The sequence below is a fragment of the Candoia aspera genome, chromosome 3 (genome assembly GCF_035149785.1).
Source record: "Candoia aspera isolate rCanAsp1 chromosome 3, rCanAsp1.hap2, whole genome shotgun sequence".
Classification (NCBI taxonomy): Eukaryota; Metazoa; Chordata; class Lepidosauria; order Squamata; family Boidae; genus Candoia; species Candoia aspera.
In genome coordinates this window covers 14,036,486-14,057,691 of record NC_086155.1, presented here as the reverse complement: position 1 = coordinate 14,057,691, position 21,206 = coordinate 14,036,486, and the positions used below count along the sequence as shown (strand labels likewise).

Below are 21,206 nucleotides of genomic sequence, written 5' to 3'. Positions count from 1 at the left end.
AACTTAGAACCATATTCCTGATCCTCTATTCTAGGACAGTAGAGAATAGGTCTTGATCTTCTTCCCTGTGATCTCCTTCCCTATTCCTCCTTTCCATCTTGTCTCAGAGACCACCTGGTATATTTCCTTCAGGGTAATGTCTATCACCCATGCTGAAGAAGGATGCAGCTAAGAGTCCACTTGACTTTTGCATGCGGAATGGGAGAGGGTAGCAGCTTGATCTATGCCTCAGGTAGAAAAATATTTGGGGCCAGTTTTGCAGAAAATGAACAGTTATACCTATTCTTTGAAGAAAAAGGAAAGAAGGAAATACTCGACTCTACTGAGATCTGGACTGGAAGATGAGAGAGCAACTTGGTTCTCTGAAGGCCAAGCAAGACTGGAAGAAATATCCAAAGCAATGCACCTCTAACCCTCCCTCCAAGCCAAATTAAAATGTTCCCATCCGTACAGAATATGGGAACCATGAGATGTGAACAGAATGCAAACGTTGCCTTGGCTGCTCTTGAATTGCTATTAAGTCCGGCTCCTTTCTTCCACGCTGAGGGAGAATCCAAAGGCTAGAAAACACACCCAGGACAAGCCTCCAATTCACAGCCAACAGGCAGTTACTATGACAACAAAACCTGCTTGTCTAAAGATTACACACAAGTGCCCTCAGTCTCAGCAGCTGCAACCATCTGCCGTGTGTGCTCAGCCTTTCACTTCTACTGAGAAATGACGACAGGTCCCCCCCCCCACCCGAATCAAGACTAGAACTGGGCCAAAGGTTGGTCAAGCCAAGGCATTTTGTAAACTGGACTGGAAAAAAAAAAACCAACACTGGAAAGGCGAGAGGTCTGAAGAGCATCTACTTCAAGCACTCATTAATGGTGCCAGTTAAATAATAAACCTTTTGTGACTACTGTTTGTTAGGTGTTTCAGGGGATATCCATCCTTGGCAAGATATCAGAAGACATGTTTTTCCTGGGGTGATTTAAGAGACAACCCTCCTTTACCTTGACTGGTGGGACGGGCTGTCAGAAACGCAGAGTATTTAAGGAAGGAAAACCAGAAGTCCTGGGAAGAATTTTGCATTCTGAATAAGCAGCACCAGCCTCCCTGAAAGGACCAACTAAATCTTCTCCAAAGCTAAAAATAAAAACTGCTCTGGTAAAGTAAGTATTTACATGTATAACACTTGCATGCATTTTATTTTGATAAAAAATTGATTCAGTTCTTTGTGAGACTTATATTGCTTAGTCTGAAAAAAATTGCTTCTTTTTGAGAAAAGTTGTAACTCAGTGGTAGAACACATTCATGCCATGCGAAAAGTCCTGATGTGTCTCTTCTTGGCTTCTCTTCCTGGTGTTTTCAGTTTGGGATACTGCTAGTAGAGGTAAGGATCACTAACATGGTTTTCTCCAGATTTGTTGGATTCCAGTACCCATCAGTTCTAACTTGGCCAATGGCCAAGGACTGGAGAAGATCTCTTCCAAACATCTGGAGGGTAACAAGTTGTCCACCTCTTGGTGTAGATAGTACATCCAATTGTTTGACTCAATTCAGTTGAAGGCAATGCAACAGGTCCCCGGTTTAAGAACGAGTTCTGTTTCTAAGTCTGTCCTTAAGTCAAATTTGCATGTAAGTCGGAACAGTTATTCAGCATCAGTCAGATGTTTGTCTTAATTCATAGTATATATTTTACCTTTCTATGCATATAAAACACTTAAGAAACACTTCCAAATATACTAAAACATCTTAAACTTAATAATACACAAAATAGTATTGTGCATTTACCCCAAAACATTGTACTTAACTTGAATTTTTAATATAATAGTCTTTATGGCAGTCTGTTCTTAACTAGGATTCATCGGTAAACCAGGATGTTCTTAAACTGGGGGCCTGCTGTGTACATTCTTATCACTGTAAATGTTTTTTTGCTAACAATTGTACATTTTAATGTAATAGAGACAGCACACTACCTTTTCTCCCTCTCCAAAATGCAATTCATATCACAGGCTACATATTCTCCTCTTCATCACTTGCAAAGAGCAGGCAATGCCACCCCAAGTGCAAACACGAATGAATGCCACTCCAAAAGTGGTCCAAGGGGATCTGAAGAGCCTGGCACCTGATGTGAGAAACTTCATTGAAAGCAGTGCCAAGCTGTGCCAGCCAAAGGCCATCCACATCTGTGACGGCTCAGAGGATGAGAACAAAAAGATCTTGGAGCTCATGGTGGAACAAGGCATGATCAAGAAGCTTAAAAAATACGAAAATTGGTAAGGGACAAGTATTGTATGCCACTGCAAAGCCAAATACATGATCCACTGAACAATGGCTCTTCCCTTAGGGCTTTCCCCAACTTGTACTTAGCCATGGTACAAACATGGGCTGGAAATATCATTTCTCTCCTGTGCGTTTCCCCCTTTATTCCAACATTGTCCAAGAGCATTCTGAAAGTTGGAGGGACCTGTTGGAGGGACATCTAGAGACTTTAGTGACCAGGAACAGAGGCCATAGAGGTAAGGTAAGGATCAGCTGTGGGGCGGCAAATTTCATGCCAGAATAGGTCAAGGAGGGGTGGAGACGAGTTCAGCTCAGCAATAGGGAGCGATCCATAAGTAGCTGGTTTGTTAATGCCATCGATTTAATGTTCCTCCTGGATAGTTCAATGTAGGGAAGAATAAAAGCTGAGGTTCCCTTTCTTTCTTCTATGTTATTCCAATATGGAACTGCCACTCTTTAATGGATGTGCCATATTTTTAGTGGCTCTATAGCTATCAGAATATCAATAGATAAAGATTTTCCCATTATTGAATGTCTTTGCTGGGGAAAACATCAGATAGCAATATCTTTCAAATCATGATTTTTCTTCTAAAAGCACCACCTTTCTCTGCCGCTTTGCAGCCATTCCAATTTTTAATGTTTGAGACCTATCCTCTTTGTGTGGGAAAGATGAAATAAAATCAAACAATACATTAAACCTTTGTACACAGAGCAAATGTGTACAAACATTAACATTATTTAAACCACGGCGGTTTGGAAGCGTATTTCTGTTCTGGTGAAACAGCCATATGTTCTTTAAGGAAAACAAACCTCTAGAAATTGGTATGTAGAGGTGCTGACTGGTTCTCCCCTTCTCCAAAGCTCTAGGGAGAAATTTTGTAAGTTTATTATTTTTTCAACTGCTTAAAAAGAATAATTACACAAGCAACACATTAGGAACACAAAATAAAATCGACATCTTAGTGAAGCCATTAGTGGCCTGCTAGAAGCACCTAATGGAGCAGAGTTTAACACAGCAGAGGAGCTGTGCCCAGAAAAAGAATATTATCTTAAATAGCTTCAATGAGCATGTCAGAGAAACACAGGTTATTGATCTTACACATTCAGCCCTCCCAAGCATAAAGAATCAAACACTTAGACAAAGTAGGTTTAAGATAAAAGGATTCTTACTGACTTTATTCTTGGTTCTGTTACATCCATCTCTGGTGGAAAAATGATGTTCCTTGTTTCTTCTGTTCTTTACCTATACTTAGTGATCTCTTAGCCCTATAGCTGCTAAGAGCTGCATGGAAGAAAGGGCTAGGCACATGGCTTTAGTCCCAAGATGGAGACAGAGGAGAGCATCATGCTTGCTGCCTCTTCAGTCGGTGGAAGACGGAGGGAGAGAGAGAGAGAGAGGAAGTGGGTGTGGCAACAGTTTCCTCTAAGAAGCCTGAAGAGTTGCATCTTGGGAACAAACTCAATTTTCATGCTAATTGAGGCATGCTGATTTGCTAACACTTCCAACAAAACCTCTAGAAATCGGTATATAGAGTGCTGACTGGCTCTCCCCTACTCCAAAGCTCTAGGGAGAAATTTTATAAGTTTATTATTTTTTCAACTGCTTAAAAGAATAATTACACAAGCAACACATTAAGAACACAAAATACAACTGACAACTTAGCTGGAACATACAGGAATAAACAAGCAAGACAGTTATCTCATATTCAGTTTCCTGGTTCACTGAAACTGATTTTCCAGTAGTTGATGCCACAGACCTCTCATGCCACAGATCAAATTCCATTGCAATTTATGCTATTTGGATAATTATGTCAATGTGCGATTAGCACAAATTATGCAATCACACATAATGTAAATTGACACAAGTGGCATAGTTTGCCTCTTCGGCTATACTGCAATGATGGACTTTTTGATTTACCAGACTTTGGGAATAATGGACCCTTCTTCCCTACAATTAGATGTTTAAATGAGGTTTCATTGTCTGTCTCATTTATACAGGATGTCCCAAAAGTCTTAGTGCAGATCTAAAAAAAATCTACTGAAGCTTGGCCACACTGTTCTTAGAGTATATGCAATCCTAAAATGCTTCTTAAAGTGTTGTTTTATTTATTTAGGAGTCAAGGTTGAGAGTGTAATATAAGAGGGAGACATGTTAATGTTTTCCTTCCTATCATAAGCAAGTAGCAGGTCCTGAAAATCAGGACAAATGTGGAAAGGAAAAAAAAATATCTCCACTCTCAGGGAAATGCAGCCCCAGTTCTCATTACTTCTCTTTATTGGCTATAAGAGGAGGCAGCAGCTTCAAGTGACTTATGGGTAGCATCTTGCATAGAGTGGCTACCTATGTACCATTGGAGATTCTAGACCCCTTGTTCTTTGAAGTTTAGTAAGCTAAAATGCAGTTTGGTCTAGTGCTTAAGGCACCGGGCTAGAAACCAGGAGACTGAGAGTTCTAGTCCCGCCTTAGGCAAGAAAGTCGGCTGGGTGACCTTGGGCCAGTCCCTCTCTCTCAGCCCAAGAGCCAATCAGGTGTGGTATGAGAGTTCTAGTCCTGCCTCAGGCCTGAAAGCTGATTGGGTGACCTTGGGCTAGTCCCTCTCTCAGCCCAAGAGCCAATCAGGTGTGGTATGAGAGTTCTAGTCCCGCCTCAGGCCTGAAAGTTGGTTGGGTGACCTTGGGCCAGTCCCTCTCTCAGCCCAACTCGCCTCACAGGGTTGCTGTTGTGGGGGAAATAGGAGGAGGAAGGAGTAATAGGTATGTTCACCGCCTTGAGTTATTTATAAAAATAATAAAGGTGGGATAGAAAAGGAATGGATGGATGGATGGATGGATGAATGAATGAACAAATGTCCTAAGGATGTTGCTGAAAAATAAGTGACTTAGGTCTGTTCTTAGGATGAAGAGAACCTCACAGGGACATGGCAGAGAAAAAATATTGGGGAAAGGCTAAGAAACAGACAGAGACCGTGGGTATGGACAGTCTTAGTCAGTGCTCCGCATGAGCTGAGTATATATGGTGAAAACTTGATTTTTCTCCTTTCATTAGAATCTTCTGTAATGTGTTAAGGCTAATTTGGAAAGGGTTCTGGAGCAACATCTGGAGCTCTTCTCTCTCGTGTTGCACTGCTGAAAAATGATGCAAAGGTTTATCTTTTGACAACTGTCCACAAGGCATGCAATATCTTCCATATTTACATGTATTGGAATTTTCTGATCAGTTAAATTTCTTGTAGGAAGATAACAGGTTTTTGCCAAGAAGATTTGGTAGATATTTCCTAAATGACCATGACTATTTAGGAAATATCTGGATATGGTTTTGAGTGTTTGGCATAGAAGAATATGGAGAGGTGGTAATCCAAAGCTCTCCATTGTAGACTTTTTGGTACATCTGAAGTTGTGTATGTGTATGTATGCACATGTGTAAAGAAAAACAGCTTTGGGATAGTTCTGGAAAAGAAAGAGAGAGAGGGAGAAAGAGAATACTGAAGCACAGATGACTAGGGGGGGTGAGGGGTTTAAAACAAGTCAAGATGGCAATCACAACTGCACAATTCAAGCCTCAACCCTTTTTTAAATACTTGCACGTACAGCGTGCATAAAAACCAGATGGGACTTCATGCAGTCATGTTTGCCATCTTGCCTTTTTTGACCCTCTGTAGGTTCTCCTGGACTGAAGGTATCATGGGATCTCTTCTCTAATATTCCAGTGAGGGAGTCTGAAAATTCCATTCCAGAAGCTCTGTTTTTAATGTTTGGAAATAAATATAAAGAAGCATTTCCAGTATTTTCCATTCCAGTTAGAAATGGGGAATGTACAGCAGTATTTTAGATCATGAGGTGGATATTGCATATTTTATCTCCTTCCCCCCTTCCCCGCCCCCACCCCCGGATAGTTTTTAAAAGTTAGCTGAGAACTTAGCAGGAGCTGGGCTCCATTTCTTAAATGTCTCTGTCAAGAATAAACTCATTTTCATCAGCAAAACATCATCAGGAGTAAATGGTTTGACTGCACTGAAATAAATAATATTCCTTTCACGATCCAACATCGTATTTTGCTAGACTGTCTTGAGATAAGGAGAAATCGAATTGGATTTCTGTCATTTTTATTGCTCACATGACAGGTGTGAATGTTCTGCTTCTCATCTCCACAGCTGGTTAGCTTGCACAGATCCAAGGGACGTGGCAAGAATTGAAAGCAAAACTGTAATTGTGACTCCAGAGCAGCGAGACACCATCCCGATCCCCCAGAGCGGAGTGAGCCGGCTGGGACGCTGGATGTCAGAGGGAGACTTCGAGAAAGCCTTCAGTGTCAGATTCCCTGGGAGCATGGAAGGTAGAGACCCAAGAAAGAATTTCACAGTTAGAATTAAAATACAGCTGTTTCCTCCCCATGGTGTGATAGGAGAACATTCATTCAAGGAAGTTCACATTTATTTCATTTGTTCCATGGCTAAGCTGTCCTGTACGTTTTTGACACACAACAAGAAAGAGTGAATTCTATTAATAATGGAGTGAGTGTGAACACCACAGCCAGTGATGCCTTTATTATAATTATTTTTACCTCTGAGGGGAAAAAAAGCTGTAGAGTGATGGTTTATCTCCAGCTGTGTTTAGGTGGGCCTATAATGCACCCGTTGTTTAATGCCAGCTCTCTTCAGGTTTCCTAGACTACCCAGAAGTCACATCTGGATTTGGGCTGACAGCAGTATGTAACCCATGAACCATTCTTTTGGATTACAGTGACCTATTTCTTAAAATGTATTTCATGAAGGGTTAGGATGGCCCTGATCTGCCACAAAAAAGTTGCACTGTGGAGTGCTGTTGTTCATCTACCCTATTTCCCTCCCTGATAGCCGCCCCCCCCATTTTTTTCAAACATCCCCCTTCAGGGATGTTCCAAAACTTCTGCAAAACTTGAAGTTTCCCCAATATTATTGATACATCCTCTCTGATGATCAAGTTGTCTTATCTACACTTTGAACCTCCTCAGTGAGGCTATGATCTCCATAAAGCTAGAATGGGCTTGCAGACTAACTTGTCTCCTAAACTTAAACCTAAGGGTATACAGCTGGAATTTGACATAAATTCACAGTAAAACATGAGCTCAAAGAGGAATAATCAATAAATCCAACTCACATTAAGTGGCAGAATGTTTGCTTAATTCTTCTGAATTTGGAATCAGGCCCTTAGATGCTGATTTTGCCAGCTGTACTTGGTATTAAAATGATTTGTACCCAAGTTCTGTGAACAAAACAAAACCTTCACCCACCCAATAAAATACAATAATGTTTTGGGGGAGGGAGAAACAGTATAGAATGGGGGAGTAGTCTTCTTCAACCTGGTGCCCCCAGATGTGTTGCACCTGAACTCCCATGCTGGCTCAGAATGATGAGAATTGAGTCCATCTGCAGGCTGTCTGGATGGGGAGGGCTGGTACAGAGATTCACAATGTTGTTTTTAAATCCCTCCTCTGACTGTCTTTTGCAGGGCGCACCATGTATGTCATCCCGTTCAGCATGGGACCCATTGGTTCTCCTTTATCCAAGTTTGGGATTGAGCTGACTGATTCTCCTTATGTGGTGGCCAGCATGAGAATTATGACCCGTATGGGAACATCTGTTCTAGAGGCTGTGGGCAATGGGGAATTTGTAAAATGCCTGCATTCAGTTGGGTGCCCTTTACCATTAAAAAGTAAGCCTCTCTTTCCCAAAAGATATTGTCTTTGTTAATTTATTTACCAAGCAGAATATTCAGAGCACTGTAGTTTATGGAGTTGCCAAGTATCTCTTTGAAGAAGAGATGCTAAGTTGGGACTGGCTTGTCATTAAAGGCAACAAACCAGAAAGTATTCATTAAAGAAAGAACCAACAAAGCAATCCTGGGTATTAGGGGTCCTTCCAAATGGCTTAGTTCTAGGTTGGGTGAGAAAATTAAGTGCAGTCTGGTCCGCTGTTTCCCATCACATCCCTTTCTCAAAGCACACATGAAGACTTAGCTTTTTTCAAAGGACGTGGTCTACTAACACCCACTATAGTACTGCTAGCTAAGCACATAGCTTTGTGCTGTATTACAACTCAGCTTTAATTTACCAGACAGAAGAGAAAGAGATATATCCGTGCTGTCTAGTTTAGAAAGGGTGCATGGTAAAAATAAAAAGAACAATGTATGTATGTATGTGTGTATGTATGTATTTATGTAACTTTTACCTAGGTGATCAGTCCAAAGTAACAAGCTCTATTTTGCATTTTGTAGAGCCTCTAGTAAATAACTGGCCATGCAACCCAGATTTTACTTTGATCGCTCACATCCCTGATCACAGAGAGATCATTTCTTTTGGAAGTGGCTATGGAGGAAACTCCCTTCTAGGAAAGAAGTGCTTTGCTCTCAGAATTGCCAGCAGGATCGCCAAGGAAGAGGGCTGGCTTGCAGAACATATGCTGGTGAGAAAAGTTTAATGACTAGATTGTTTTCAATCCCAGTCAAGTCACTAAGATATAAGTCCAGTGCCAGAGTGACTATAGTCCCATGAATGGAAGTTCCTGACTGTTTAGTTTCTCCTAAAACTCATCTCTGGGCATGTGTATGAGTATAAAAGAAATGGAGAGGGATTTTCACTGAATTCTGTAAGGATGTTTTGATAGATAGACATCCACTGGGAACAAAACATCTCAGGAGTTTGGATCAGCAAGTCTTTCTGACTTCAGTAGCGGAATACAGAAAGTTGTCATGGAGGATGGGGGTCCAACTAGAATGTTGATAACCAAGGGCTACAAGCTCAGTTCAGTTCTGCTACTCAGAATAAATAGCCGCTCTCAGAATGTTACATTCCCTGAGTGTGTTCTACATCCTTAGCTCAGGATGTCCAGTTTTAGAATTCTAATAAAAAAACCATGTAAAGCCTACAAGTCTGAAAATTATGCAGAGATGCTGTGCTCACAGTAAAACCATCCTGATGACCTATAGTATCTTCCAGAGTCATCCAACTCTCATGCCAAAATAATGCGGATAGGCTTTGTTGCAATGGCTGAGTGATGCTTTGAAGAAGCTGTAAGTTACTAGCTGGGAAATGATCCAAATCAAGACATGGGTTGTATGAGGAGCAAACTACTTAAATGTGGAAAATTCATGTATAGCAACTAGAAGAATGGATTAGGTGCTGTGAGATAAAATCTCGTCATTCTGTGTCCCTCATATTCTACATGAGATAGCTGTTATGAAGATAAAGCAGTAGTCTCTGAATGCTTTGGGTGGGATTAAAAATTCATTTTTAAAAAGATGTATTTATTTGTGAGCCACCCAGAGTCATTGAGAGTCGGGTGGCATACAAGCTTGTTCGTTTGTTTATAACATTTATGTACTGCTTCCCATCCCAAGGTGGGGTTTTCTCAAATAGAGAAGGAGATAGGCACTCTGCAGAAAATGTATGTATCTCTATACAATTTTAGTACAGTGTAAACTATAATCTTACATTGCCTGAACTATATTTTATGTGCAACAAGCATAATTAAAGTCACATACAAGTTCAGAGTAATGGCAGGTTTGGAAGTTGCCGTTATTAACACTTCATAGATCTTAATGTTTTCGCTTGGTGCTGCATGGTGAGTTTTAAGAGGGTGGAAAAAAATGCTGCTGGTGTTTTAAACAGATTTTAGGTATCACAAATCCAAGAGGTGAAAAGAAATACTTTGCGGCAGCTTTCCCCAGTGCATGTGGAAAAACCAACCTGGCCATGATGAATCCAACTCTGCCGGGGTGGAAAATTGAATGTGTTGGAGATGATATTGCTTGGATGAAATTCGATGACAGAGGTAACTTACTTAGAATTCAACTGGGAGTTTAGCCTTGGAAGCTGATGATCCATGATGATGGTGTCTAGATTTAATGGTGGCAGTTTCAAATCAGCAGTTCAGCCATTCCAAAAGTGATTGTTTCCTTGTTCCTCTTCTTCTTTCCTGGGTCTCTTAATGTTTCTTAATGTTGAAGTCAGTATGAGTTTGCATTCTTGTTATTCTTAAACAGGTTTCAATACCACGTATTAGCAAACAGGCTTTTAGAGCCGAATTGAACAAATATAATTACATATTTAGCTCATCATGGGAGGAAATCAGCTGAGGAGGACAGCAGTAGCTTAAAAATAAGTTGAAACTTGTTGTAGGTGGCATGCAAAAGTAGTTCTTTGGGGTAAATAATAAAATAAAGTAAAATAAAATAAAAATGTAGCATGTTTTTGGATTTGGCTTAGGAGAAGGTATTACCTCTGTGGCAAATACTGCTTCAGCCTCATTAAGTTCTCACTTTTTACTTTACAGTTATAGCATAAAATCTTTATCAACAGAGTTACTCCAATTTCTGTGTCCTTCTAAATATAATGTAATTCTAAATATAATGTAAACATGTACCTTACAAATACAATTCTAAATATAATTCTATTGAATGTAAATGTGTATTTGTCCCTCTCTGTAAAAGGAGGCTTGTTTCTATCTTTGTGGGACCCAGATATTTCGACAGCATGTTTAGTGGAAGTTGCTTACAATATGAAAGGCCAAGAACTATTAGTCTAGGGAATCCTTTGTTCTGAAGATACTCAAGACCCACGTAATAGAAGAACAAAACTGTACTCAATCCCAAGTTCTGGAAATAACAACCCTTTGTTTCTAATATTTATATTTATATATATAATCTGTTCAATTGTGTCTGATTCTCGAAGATGCCTGGACAAGTCCCTGAAGTTTTCCTGGCAAGGTTTTTCAGAAGTGGTTTGCCATTGCCTCCTTCCTAGGGCTAGAGAAAGTGACTGGCCCAGGGTCACCCAGCTGGCTTCATGCCCAAGGGAGGACTAGAACTCATGGTCTATCTGTTTCTAGCTGGATGCCTTAACCACCACACCAAACTGGCTCTATTTAAAATGTATTTAAAATATGTTAGTATCATGTTTGGAAATAAACTGATGACCATGCAAACAAATGGTTTTTCAACTGGAAGGGGAAAATGGCAGCCAAGAATGATTGCAAATAAATACATTTTAATCATCTTGCATTTTTAAGATACCCATATGGGGTAGAAACAGATGATCTATCTCACATGTATTGTTATCCTTCCAAACTCTGTATTCTCCAAAGAATCAGATCTATATGGAAATGACATGAGTTGTTTCATATCTGAAAATTCCTCAGAAAGGACTGCTTACATATAGGAACTTTAACATTTTCAGAATAATATCTTAGTGATCAGTGTTTGGGGAAAAACCCTCTCTGTTTCAGTTAGGTGGGAAAGTTTACTCATCTATATGTTTTCCCTCCTATCAGTTGTGCTGTTGTTCCAAGAAGGGAAAAGGTAATGACTAATTTGTACACATTCAAGAAAGGCATCTGGGTGCACTATTTATTTACTGCATTTATATTCTGTTGCAATCAAAAACAACTTTGCAGTTTGCATGATATAAGACAACCCTAAAACATCCATGGCATAAATTAAAAACTTCTAAAACAAAATTATTTCATAAGACACACCCACTTACTAGTAAAAGTAAATTGATGGCAAGATCTAAGCTAGAATGTTTTACAAAATAATTCTGTTTCCAGTGTCTTCCTTGAAGCCATCAGGGAGGGGGCCAGTTCAATTTCAACTGGGAGATTATTCCAGGGGGCTGGCATTGCTACTGACCTCAATTTCCTTTGCTTCTCAGAAGTGGGGACAACAAGCATTTTTTTCCTGCAATGACCTTACAGGTAGTCCTCACTTAACAACCACAATTGGGACCAGAATTTTGGTTGCTAAGAGAAACAGTCATTAAGTGAATCTGACCCAATTTTATGACCTGTTTTGTGATGGTTGTTAAGCAAATCACACAGTTCCCCATGGATTTTGCTTGCTAGAAGCTGGCCAGGAAGGTCAAAAATGGTGATCACATGACCACGGGATGCTGTGATGGTTGTAAATGTGCACCAGTTGCCGAGCACCCAAATCATGATTGCATGACACTGCTAAGTGTGAGGACCAGTCATAAGTCAGTTTTTTTCAGTACCGTCTGAACCATCATTAAACAAATAGTTGTTAAGCGAGGACTACCTGTATAAATCAAGCCAGTTTTAGTTGGAGTAAATGGTTCTTCTGATACCCAGATTCCAAGCCATGGACACTAGAACAATTGTACTTCAAGGGTTTTCTGTAGTGTTCTGGATTTCTTTATAGAATTAGAGGTGATGAAGGATGTGGCAAGACCTATATGAGACTGAGTTGCTTACAAAATGGGAAAATATTCCAGCATTCCCAGGGAAAAATATAGTGGTAATTAGAGGGGTGGGGTGGGGAATAGCATGTTTTGTGAATGCAGGTGCTAGCATTAAGTGAAGGAAGGGAAGAATCCTAAGTGATAATTTAAGATGCACATGATATTTCAGGTCATTTCAAAGTTAGGGTAGCCTTCCCCCATGCTGACACTATCCTTCCATGTGGGCTTGGAAGGATAGTAGCTGTAATCCCAGTCCTACCAGAGAGTGCCAGATGGAGTTAGGGAATGCAAAAATAATCATTATAGATGAAAGAATGGAAAAATTACAGTAGAGTTGGGTAAAGACTGGGTTGATGAATGTTCAGAGGGAAGAGAATGTGCAAAGTGATGAATGGGCAGAAGGAGGAGGAGATAATGATAATAGAGAAGATCTCCACTGTCTCCCTGGCATCTTAGCCACCTTATGAATGATTACGTCCTACCTAATATCTCCTAGGTAACTTAAGAGCCATCAATCCAGAGAATGGCTTTTTTGGAGTTGCTCCTGGGACATCTGTGAAAACAAATCCCAATGCTATGAAGACAATAGAAAAGAATACCATCTTCACCAATGTCGGAGAAACTAGTGACGGAGGTGTATATTGGGAAGGTATTGATCAAGAGCTTCCACCAGGAGTCACACTCTTGTCTTGGAAAAAGAAAAAATGGACTGCCAAGAGTGGTATGAAGAAGACCTACCCTTCCATTCCTCTATTATTTGGGTTGCATTTTTGATCACTGTAATGATGGAAGTGTGACATATATTTTTCTGAATATATTTGTACAGGGGAACCTTGTGCTCATCCCAATTCCCGATTTTGCACTCCTGCTAGCCAATGTCCTATTATTGATCCTGCCTGGGAAAATCCAGAAGGAGTGCCAATTGAGGGCATCATATTTGGGGGACGGAGACCTGAAGGTAAGAACTGCAAACTATGATAATGGCTTCTTCAGCTTAAAAAAGTATGGAAAACAATTCAGTGTCTTTTATGTAAATTGGTTTGTCTGAAAAACTAGCTTTGATAAATACTGGGGACAAATTACATTAAGGAACAGAGAAGAAGAGAAGAAATAACAGAAGTGCCTCATAGGAGAAGACTATCACCTCTTCTCTGTGCCTCAGAGAACTGGATACAGAGTAATTGTCTTAAATTACAGGAAGTCAGATTCCAGTTCTCCTGGTAGTGATGTATGGCTGTGAGAATTGGACCATAAGGAAGGCTGAGCACAGAAGAATTGATGCTTTCGAACTGTGGTGCTGGAGAAGACTCTTGAGAGTCCCTTGGACTGCAAGGAGGTCAAATCAGTCAATCCTACAGGAAATCAACCATGACTGTTCATTGGAAGGACAGATACTGAAGCTGAAGCTCAAATACTTTGACCACCTAATGCGAAGAGAGGATTCACTGGAGAAGACCCTGATGCTGGGAAAGACTGAAGGCAGAAGGAGAAGGGGACGGCAGAGGATGAGATGGTTAGATAGCATCACTGATGCAATGAACATGAATCTGAGCTCCGGGAGACAGTGGAGGACAGGAAGGCCTGGCGTGCTATGGTCCGTGGGGTCACGAAGAGTCGGACATGACTTAATGACTGGACAACAACAGATTCCAGTTAAATATTACAAAACACACTAACAATAAGAGTGGCTTGATAGTAGGCTAATGACAGTCCATTTCCTCATTAGTGACTTATGGCATCTTCATAGCATCACCCAACCACCACTGAAGTGATATGAAGCCCGTCCTTATTACTGTTATTTTAGCTCAATGACAGTTGGATGACTCTAGAAGATCTACGGCAAAATGACCTGAGAGAGGGGGGGTGTTCCCCTTTCCTGGATACCTTCATGCAGAACTGGATATCCATCTCTCAGAGATGCCTTAATTTGAATTCCTTCTTTGAACAGAGAGGTTGGATTCAGTAGCCTCAATGGTTTCTCCTGAGCCCATGATTCTAGGCAACCTGCAGTTTTTTAAAGTCAACTAGACTGCTGCAGAAGAGAAGGCTATTTCTTAACAGAATGCCTGATATGGTGGGAGTTGCAGTCCCACACATCTACAGGGCACCAGATTGTGGCAGCTGACTTATAATGTCTAGCTGTAGTTTATTTGCAAGCCACAATAGATTTCATGATACATACAGAGTAGTTCTTAGACAGCCTTTGATCAGAGAAAGTGGTGTTTTCCTGCCATTCACAACCACCCCGATCATTACTCAGCAGTACCTTTGCAGAGGCAAAGGCCATAGCTAACATAAATCTCCTTCCCTGACTCTTTGTACCTTAAGATAGATAGAACTGTTTACATTCCGAATAGATTAGATAAGCCACAGGGAGGATGGCTCTGCAGTGATCCCAGATTTACAAATGCTGGTGAACATTTGCCAGCTGCTGCAGTGATCTAAAGCAGCAAACTCAATTAGGTGCAGCACCACTAACCTTTAAATATTCCCACCATCCTGTTTTCTCCAGGTGTGCCTCTAGTTTATGAGGCTCTTAACTGGCAGCATGGAGTGTTCATTGGTGCAACAATGAGATCGGAAGCAACAGCCGCTGCTGAATATAAAGGTAAGTCAATGTGAAATAACGCCCTGGCATTTAAACTGCATGGCTCATTATTTTCACCTGGAAATTCTGAGAGTTCCAAAGATCTTCTTCCCTCCCTCCCTCTTTATTGTAGCATAGCTATACACCATAAGTACCAATAATTTTGGTACTTAAACAATTGCCACCCCATATGGGGCATGCAGTTGGGTTATGTTAAGAAAGAGGTAGAAATATTTAGATTTTGTTCTGAGCAGGAGGCTCCATTCTACCCTAGTCACTGGATAATTGCAGATAATTATTATCTACTGTCCACGTTCAGAAGCAAGACATGGTTTTGGGGAGCAGCCTCTGAAAGGCCTTGATGGAGCTCATGTCTGCTTCCCAGCAGCATTTGTTGGTAGCTCCATCAGCCATATAGGACCCAGTTGCCTGACTGATGGACCTGGCAGGGTTTCAGAGGGAGCTGGGGGTTATTCTCGAGGATCTACTGCACGGTCCAGCAGAGCTCCTGGCCGCAGCCTGGAATAGGGAAGTGGCCAGGGCCTTGGACAGGATTGCGCCTGTGCAGCCTCTCTTGCCCCATTCTCCCTGACACTCCCCATGGTTTACGGAGGAGCTGATGGTTTTGAAGAGGGTTAAGAGATGCCTAGAGTGCCACTGGAGAAAGACAAAGACCGAATCTGACCAAACACAAGCTAGAGCCGCTATTAGGGCCTACCTTGTGGCAATAAGAATGGCAAAATGTCAATATTTCTCCACTCTTATTGCGTCCGCAGAATGCCACCCGACAGCCCTGTTCAAAATTACTCAATCTCTTTTAGGTAAGGTGGACTCAGTGTGCCACCTACACAGCCGTGTGGAGGAGTTTTCTGAGTATCTGCAGGATAAAATTGCTCAGATCCATTCCAACTTGGACTTGGGGTCTGGGGAGATGTCGAGGGAACGTACTTACCCTGTTATCTGGGAACAGTTTGATCCTGTTGGACCTGAGGAAGTGGACAGGATCCTCCGGATTGTAAAGATTGTAAAGATGACACCACATGTCATCTAGAACCATGCCCCTCCTGGCTGGTGAAGGCAGCCTGGGGGGTGACTTGTGGCTGGGTCCAGGCAATGGTTAATACATCCTTGAGAGAGGGGTGGTGGTTCCGGCTGCCTTCAAGGAGGTGCTGGTGCACCCCCTCCTCAAGAAACCATCGCTGGACCCTACTCTGTGAGACAATTTTCAACCTGTCTCCCATGTTCCCTTCTTGGGGAAGGTGGTTGAGAAAGTGGTGGCATTACAACTCCAGAGGATTCTGGATGAAATGGATTATCTGGACCCCTTTCAGTTAGGTTTCAGGCCAGGATATGGGACAGAGACTGCTTATGGATGATCTCTGGTGGGAGCAGGATGGAGGGAGTGCATCCATCCTGGCTCTCCATGACCTCTCAGCGGCATTCGATACCATCAACCATGGTATCCTTTTGGGGCAGCTCAGGGAATTGGGGGTGGGTGGCGTGGTTCTGCGCCGGTTCACCTCCTTCGTCCAGGGCTGGTCCCAATCAGTGGTGATAGGAGATGAGAGGTCCAACCCTCGACCCCTCTTGTGTGGGGTGCCTCAGGGTTCGGTTCTCTCCCCTCTCCTATTTAACATCTACTGTACGTGAAACTCCTGGGTGAGATCAACTGTCACCACAGGATGAGGTATCATCAATATGCTGATGATACTCAGTTACATATCTCCATCCCAGGTGAGGTAAGTGATGCAGTGACTGCCCTCTCTCAGTGTCTGGGGGCTGTGAGGGCCTGGATGGGGAACAACAGGCTTCAGCTGAACCCTGGTAAGATGCAGTGGCTGTGGGTTGATGCGTCCTTAGTATCCGGGAAGTTGTCATCTTTATTTCTGGGTGGGGTTGCACTGCCCCAGACATACCCAATGTGTAACATGGGGGTCCTCCTGGACTCACAACTCCTGCTCGAAGAGTAGGTGGCAGTCATGGCCAGGAGCCTCTTTGCGCAACTTAGTGTTGTGCACCAGTTATGCCCTTTCCTGGATCGAGATGACCTCTGAACAGTCACTCATGCCCTGGTCATCTCCCATATAGACTGTTGCAATGTGGTCTACATGGGGCTATCCTTGAGGAGTATCCTGAAGCTTCAGCTGGTCCAGAATGCGTCTGCGTGGGCAGTTATGGGTGCCCCAAGACCGGCACATGTGATACCACTGCTGCACGAGCTGCACTGGGTGCCAGTCTGCTTCTGGGTCCAATTCAAGGTGTTGGTTATGACCTTTAAAGCCCTACATGGCATCTCATCCCCATAACATTGACCCATCCCTCCCAGTCATGCAGAGAGGGCACACTACGGACCCCATCAGTGGGGGAATTCCACTTGGCCGGGTCCAGGAAGCAAGACTTCTCTGCAGTGGCGCCCTCCCTTTGGAACATTCTGCCCCCAAAGGTGAGGTTGCCCCCTTTGCTTCCAGCCTTCTGGAAGGATTTGAAGACCTGGTTCTGCTGCCTTGCCTGGGATAGGAAGGGCAATAGCTCTTCCTGGGGGTGGCTGGTGTCATAGAGTCCCCCCTACCAAATGTAATCTCTGCCACTTGGATTTTATATTTATATTTATTATTTTATTATGTTGGTTGTCTGTCTTGTAAATTATGAGTTGATGGTTTTAAATGATTAATTTTATTGTAAACTGCTCAGAGTCCCCCTGTTTGGGGGAGATGGGCGGTGATAGAAATTTGAAAAATGAATGAATGAATGAATGAATGAGTGAATGAATGAATGAATGAATGAGGACAGATATGGGGAAAACCCACACTGCTTTTTAGGGAAATTTGTTTGCCATTGGCAGCCTTGTCTGTTGAGGGGGAAGAAAATGTGGGATTAGATGCACTTTTGATCTAACCAACTGGAAATGGTTAACATGGTTCTTTTCTGCTTGTTCCCCTTCCCTTACAGAGATTTGATTCAATAGACAATATTTCAGTTCCAGAGATTGGTATGCATAGTTAGGCAAGTCTCCCTGTACTTGTGTGTGTGTGTGTGTGTGTAATTTGCAAGCTTGGATCCAACAGATTTACCTTCTGCACCTCCCTGTTGTAATCCACACAACAGTCCCCTGAAGCTAAAGAGATGTGATTTTTATCACATTGTCTGCACTGATATAATAAGAAAGTGGGGGAGATAGATCATGGGGAGGAATAATTGGTGGGGCAGGAGGGGCAAACTGGATCTCAGAGATGACATGGGAGAATGGGGCTTTAATCTAAAACTGAGGCAGTTTTGATTGTGATGCTACTCCCACTCAACAGTATCTTTACCCACGGTGGGAGCTTCCTCTCATTGCAAACATCAGGAATTGGACAATTCCAATCAAGACTATGGTCCTGACCCTGCTCAGAGGGCAGCACCAGCTATGGTTTATTGAAAAATTAATTATAATCACCCTTGTACCCTGCAAATCCCAACCTAAGAAGCCTAGATTAAGAGTTGCTTGAACGACTGTTATAGCATTAAAGCCAGATGTTAAGGCTGCATGATTTCAAGTGGGTAAATTTGGATCAAGTGATCTTAAAAATAATGGAGGACTAATTATGGATGAGGCCTCCCTGCTATGTCCATGCTTTTTCCCCAGGAAAGATCATCATGAATGACCCTTTTGCCATGAGACCTTTCTTTGGGTACAACTTTGGTCAGTATCTTTCCCACTGGCTCAGCATGGCTCATCGGCCTATGGCAAAACTCCCAAAGATCTTCCATGTCAACTGGTTCCGGAAAGATGAGCAAGGAAGATTCCTTTGGCCTGGCTATGGTGAGAACTCCCGGGTGCTGGAATGGATGTTTAACCGCATCCAGGGAGAGGACTGTGCACAGCTCACAGCCATTGGCTATGTCCCCAACGACACAGGATTGAACTTGAAAGGCTTGGAAAGGGTCAGCCTCCAGAAACTGTGTGACATTTCCAAAGAGTTTTGGGAAAAGGAAGTGGAAGAAATCAAGAAATATTTTGCAGAGCAAGTGAATGCTGACCTCCCCTATGAGATGGAAAGAGAAGTTATTGCTTTAGAACGGAGAATTAAACAACTGTAACATTGACTTGACACTGTAGACAATACCTTGGAAAGATCAATGAAAGAAATGTCCAGCTTTTCTAGACACTAGGTCTGGAAGTGCAATAAAATAACGGCAGTCACAGAGTTATGGCGAGAACTGTCACTTGTGCAGTTTGATTGAAGAAGGGGTTTTCAAGCTGCTCAGATATCACTTGACAAGCATTTGAAGCAGTGGTTATAGACCTGATCAGCATTATTGCTTCATAAGCTGGGTTAAATAATCAGAGCTATTGCTTGATAAGCTAGTCTGCTTCCATTGATAAGCACTGCATTCACAGGTCAAGAAAGTTATTCCATGATAGCTGTGGGTCTCATATAACGTCACTAATGATCTTCCATGTGTGAGTTCCTCTCATCCTCTATCACTGTTTACTGTAGGATGTAGAGTTTATGCACTTCATTTGGCAGAAGGTGAAAGACTAAAACCCACTCAGCCCAGCAGCTGTCCATTTTAATTTGCAACCACATTAAGGTGATGATAATGATATAATACATAATATAATGATGATGATATCTTCACTGACTTATTTGTCTTCTGATACCATACAAAAATGACCTTGAAGAGAGTCAACTGTTCCTTGTCAGGATGACATTCTTTTTGTATATGTAGTTAGCAATACTGAATAAAGACTTGTAGACTTCTGCATACTTGCAGCAACAGATGAGGGACCATCAGAAGAAGTAATTAGCAACTAGTGTATTTCTTAAAAATAAAGACATTCAGGAGATGACTACTCCATTGTGTCACACAGAAAACCTATCTGTATGCAAAATAATATTGTCTATGTGCCTTATGTTTTGATTGTGACTCTTCCATGTACAGGGGATCCTGTTATGACTTCAGAATAATAAAATAAGCTTTTGTGTTTGGGGTTCTTGGTAAGTACTCTGAATATTGCTTACAGGCAATCCAGTCTTATGCATATTTATCCGGAAATCCCACTATGGACATTTCTGCATTGTTGTGCGCTCTCTCTCTCCCCTGTGTGTCAACACAAAAAATGGTGTCACGACATTGGCAGTTCCATTGCTGTTGCATATTCTGCCTCTGTAAAGTTTGTTGTGCCTGTAGGACAAATTGCTTTGACCATATTTTCCAATGCATCACTTCTTTCAGATATGGTGATTGTTTCTCATCTCTGAGTTTCCTATCGCTCCATGTTGCATCTCTATAAGGTATGAAAAATCCAGTTTAGTTCAGTGCATATTCTGACACCATTATGTAAATATACCCTGTTTTTTGACAAACAGAATAGAATAGTGACCCAGGATCTGAAGGCTCTCCACCCAACACGGTTGGAAGGCAGATTGTTTAAACTAAAATTGCTTACAAAGAGAGAATAGGAAGACAATGAAGGCATCATGAAGTTCTCTGAGCTACTGCTGATGTTATTTTCTGTTAGATATTTTCCCATCTCTCTACAATATCCTTGGCTAGCCATAACTAGAAACTAGAGAGGCTGGGAAATCAGAGAGTCTGTAAACTAGTAAAGACATGATTGTACAGTGGAAGGGCCATTGTACATTCTTGGCTCTCATGCAACACCATCTCACCCTAAAAAAGTGTAAAAACGTTGTATTCCACATCTGACTGTTTTTCCCCTCCCCTCCCCTTCAAAAACAAATTCCCCTTTATTAACTTGAATGACAATGGCAGGAAAGCATGCAATTTTGTTTTTGTTTTGCAGTGCATTAATGGGGAAATGTTTTGGCATTGAAATGGTACTGGATTTTTACCCCAGCAATGTTGTTATGAGGAATACATTCAGATTCCATATGCTTAGGCTATAATCCCATGGAAGCTGGGAAGAGGCAGTATTGCCAGTTTCATGTAGTGGTTAAGGCACCAGGCTAGAAACCAGGAGTCTGTGAGTTCTAGTCCCGCCTTAGGCATGAAAGCTGGCTGGGTGACCTTGGGCCAGTCACTCTTACTCAGCCAAAGTCACCCACAGGGTTGTTGTGGGGAAAATAGGTGGAGGAAGGAGTATTTAGGTTTGCTCCCCACCTTGAGTTA

General features: G+C 42.0%; 1 protein-coding gene across 1 annotated transcript; it reads left to right on the top strand.

The window, feature by feature from the left end:
- The first annotated feature begins 677 nt into the window (after positions 1 to 677).
- On the top strand, positions 678 to 20,064 carry PCK1 (phosphoenolpyruvate carboxykinase 1). Its single transcript, XM_063297014.1, has 10 exons — positions 678 to 1,157; positions 2,001 to 2,264; positions 6,423 to 6,604; positions 7,759 to 7,962; positions 8,524 to 8,711; positions 9,917 to 10,079; positions 12,999 to 13,223; positions 13,329 to 13,460; positions 15,015 to 15,110; positions 18,715 to 20,064. The coding sequence occupies exons 2-10, from the start codon at positions 2,041 to 2,043 to the stop codon at positions 19,167 to 19,169; spliced, it is 1,869 nt and encodes a 622-aa protein (XP_063153084.1). The 5' UTR covers positions 678 to 1,157; positions 2,001 to 2,040; the 3' UTR covers positions 19,170 to 20,064.
- The last annotated feature ends 1,142 nt before the right edge of the window (positions 20,065 to 21,206 follow it).

Excerpts from the sequence above, each read along its gene's own strand:
- PCK1 (XM_063297014.1), top strand. The coding sequence starts at position 2,041 with ATGCCACCCCAAGTGCAAACACGAATGAATGCCACTCCAAAAGTGGTC. Across the intron at positions 7,963-8,523 it reads GTGCCCTTTACCATTAAAAA|AGCCTCTAGTAAATAACTGG; the intron begins GTAAGCCTCTCT and ends TGCATTTTGTAG. Across the intron at positions 13,461-15,014 it reads TGGGGGACGGAGACCTGAAG|GTGTGCCTCTAGTTTATGAG; the intron begins GTAAGAACTGCA and ends TGTTTTCTCCAG.